The sequence below is a fragment of the Etheostoma spectabile genome, chromosome 2 (genome assembly GCF_008692095.1).
Source record: "Etheostoma spectabile isolate EspeVRDwgs_2016 chromosome 2, UIUC_Espe_1.0, whole genome shotgun sequence".
Lineage (NCBI taxonomy): Eukaryota > Metazoa > Chordata > Actinopteri > Perciformes > Percidae > Etheostoma > Etheostoma spectabile.
Window position 1 is genome coordinate 20,488,212 of NC_045734.1, and position 1,716 is coordinate 20,489,927.

A 1,716-nucleotide genomic window follows, 5' to 3' on the forward strand; every position below is an offset into this window, starting at 1 on the left:
CCTGGAGAAAAAAAACGCCTGTTGCTTCTCAACTGAGGCCATTGTGAAGCGAGAAGAGCTCATGACAGCCCTTAAATTGCTGTAATGCTGTGTGACCAACAGTCATACCTAATCAATTTATATCCTGGTTGCGCACCTTTTCTTCTTTGATTTGATCCTCAGCTGAATTGTTTTACTCGGTTGTTTTATTTTTCACTTGATTACTTCATGCAGCCTTTTTGTTTATCAAAATGTAATTCAGTGTGTTTCTTATTATCTTTAAATGTTAATTTAAGATATTTCACCGTTTTCTTTTTTTTCCTTTTCTTCTTCTTTGATTATAGTATTTCTTTGATATTGACATGTGACTCTTTAGTTCCTGCTTAGCTTTACAGTAGGAGAATAATTTGACCAATAGGGATGGAGTGCCGGGCTAATGGATGTAAATGGTCAAGAGAATCCTCCCCACTGGTTAATTGCGCTAAAATTGGTCTAAGCTACTTTGTGAGGGTCATCAATAGCCCCGCGCCGCATGGGGTCTGTATGATTAACTTCTCCTTCCTTTCAAAGGCCTCTTGATGTTCCTTTGGAAGGCAGCGGGCCAATCAAACCCGCACTCGCAGACGTCACGAGGCCAACGTGACGAGCTGATTGGTGGGAGCTGGGAGGGGGAACAGCCCTTGTTCTTTTATAGACGACCCCGCGTACAGCGCGTAAAAGCTACTGGGCAGCGCTGACAGCGCGGAGACGTATATTGGACACTGGACACCTCAGCGACTTCATTCATCTGAACGGGCCACACGGAGGTGCATGGCCCCATCCCCTTGTGTCATGATGAATCCTGTGCAGGGGTCGCCGTCCCAAGACGCCAAACTGCCTCATCAGAAAGAGGAGACGGATACGGAGGGCGAGGATCTTCAGCCTAAAGACATGACCACTGAGAAAGGATACAAACGCAGCCTCCCGTTTAGCGTCGAGTCCTTGATTTCCAAAAAAACCACCTGTCGGACTTCTTATCCTTCCACAGATTTAGCTGTGGCCCTGCCTAAACCCGTGGCCGGGCAAGGCTTACAGTTCTCTCCGAGGACTCTTTACGCGGAGATCAAAGTTTCCCCGGAGAGCTCGCAGGGAGTTTCCAGTAGTCCCAGCGAGGACAGTCCGCAGTTTTGTGAGAAAGATCAGAGCACTTGGTTTCAGACGTCCTCCTTTTCTACTCCGCCTCGTAAGTCCGTCCCTCTGCTGTTATGAGAGTTTTGAAAACTGAAGGATACTTGTTCAAATGTATTCGTCGATAATCAAAGCGTCAAAGACAATAGTGTTATTAAAAGCCACAGATACACAAATAATAATGTCCTTGTTGTTTCACAGTCATATTAATATAGTCCAAGAACTTCGAAAGATATTCTGCCTTTTGCTATGTCTAACAAACGGCCCATAAGTAATCGTAAAGTGTTGTGCCAATGAACATATTTGGTTTCTTTTAGATTGTTCTTTATTTTATTGTTATTCTACACATTTCTTAATATAAGCTATTTGATATTTACATTCAGATACAAGTGACGTATGCAAGCAAATATTAAAGGGTGATAGCGTGATTAAACCTGACAATATCTGCACGAATGAATGTGATCAGTTTCTAGTAGGCTACTTATTGTCAAAGACGTTTAATATGTCTTCAACAATATAGTTAAACGTAGTTATTGATATATGTAGCCTACTTGTTATATCATGTGTTCG

The 1,716-nt window shown here is 42.8% G+C and overlaps 1 protein-coding gene across 1 annotated transcript in view; it reads left to right on the forward strand.

Moving 5' to 3' along the window:
- Window positions 1-666: 666 nt before the first annotated feature.
- Window positions 667-1,716, forward strand: part of LOC116698512 (homeobox protein MSH-C) — a 2,433-nt gene continuing 1,383 nt past the window's right edge. The window contains exon 1 of the mRNA XM_032530459.1: window positions 667-1,201. Coding sequence (XP_032386350.1) covers window positions 790-1,201 — 412 coding nt within the window. The 5' untranslated portion in view covers window positions 667-789. The remainder of the gene's footprint in view (window positions 1,202-1,716) is intronic.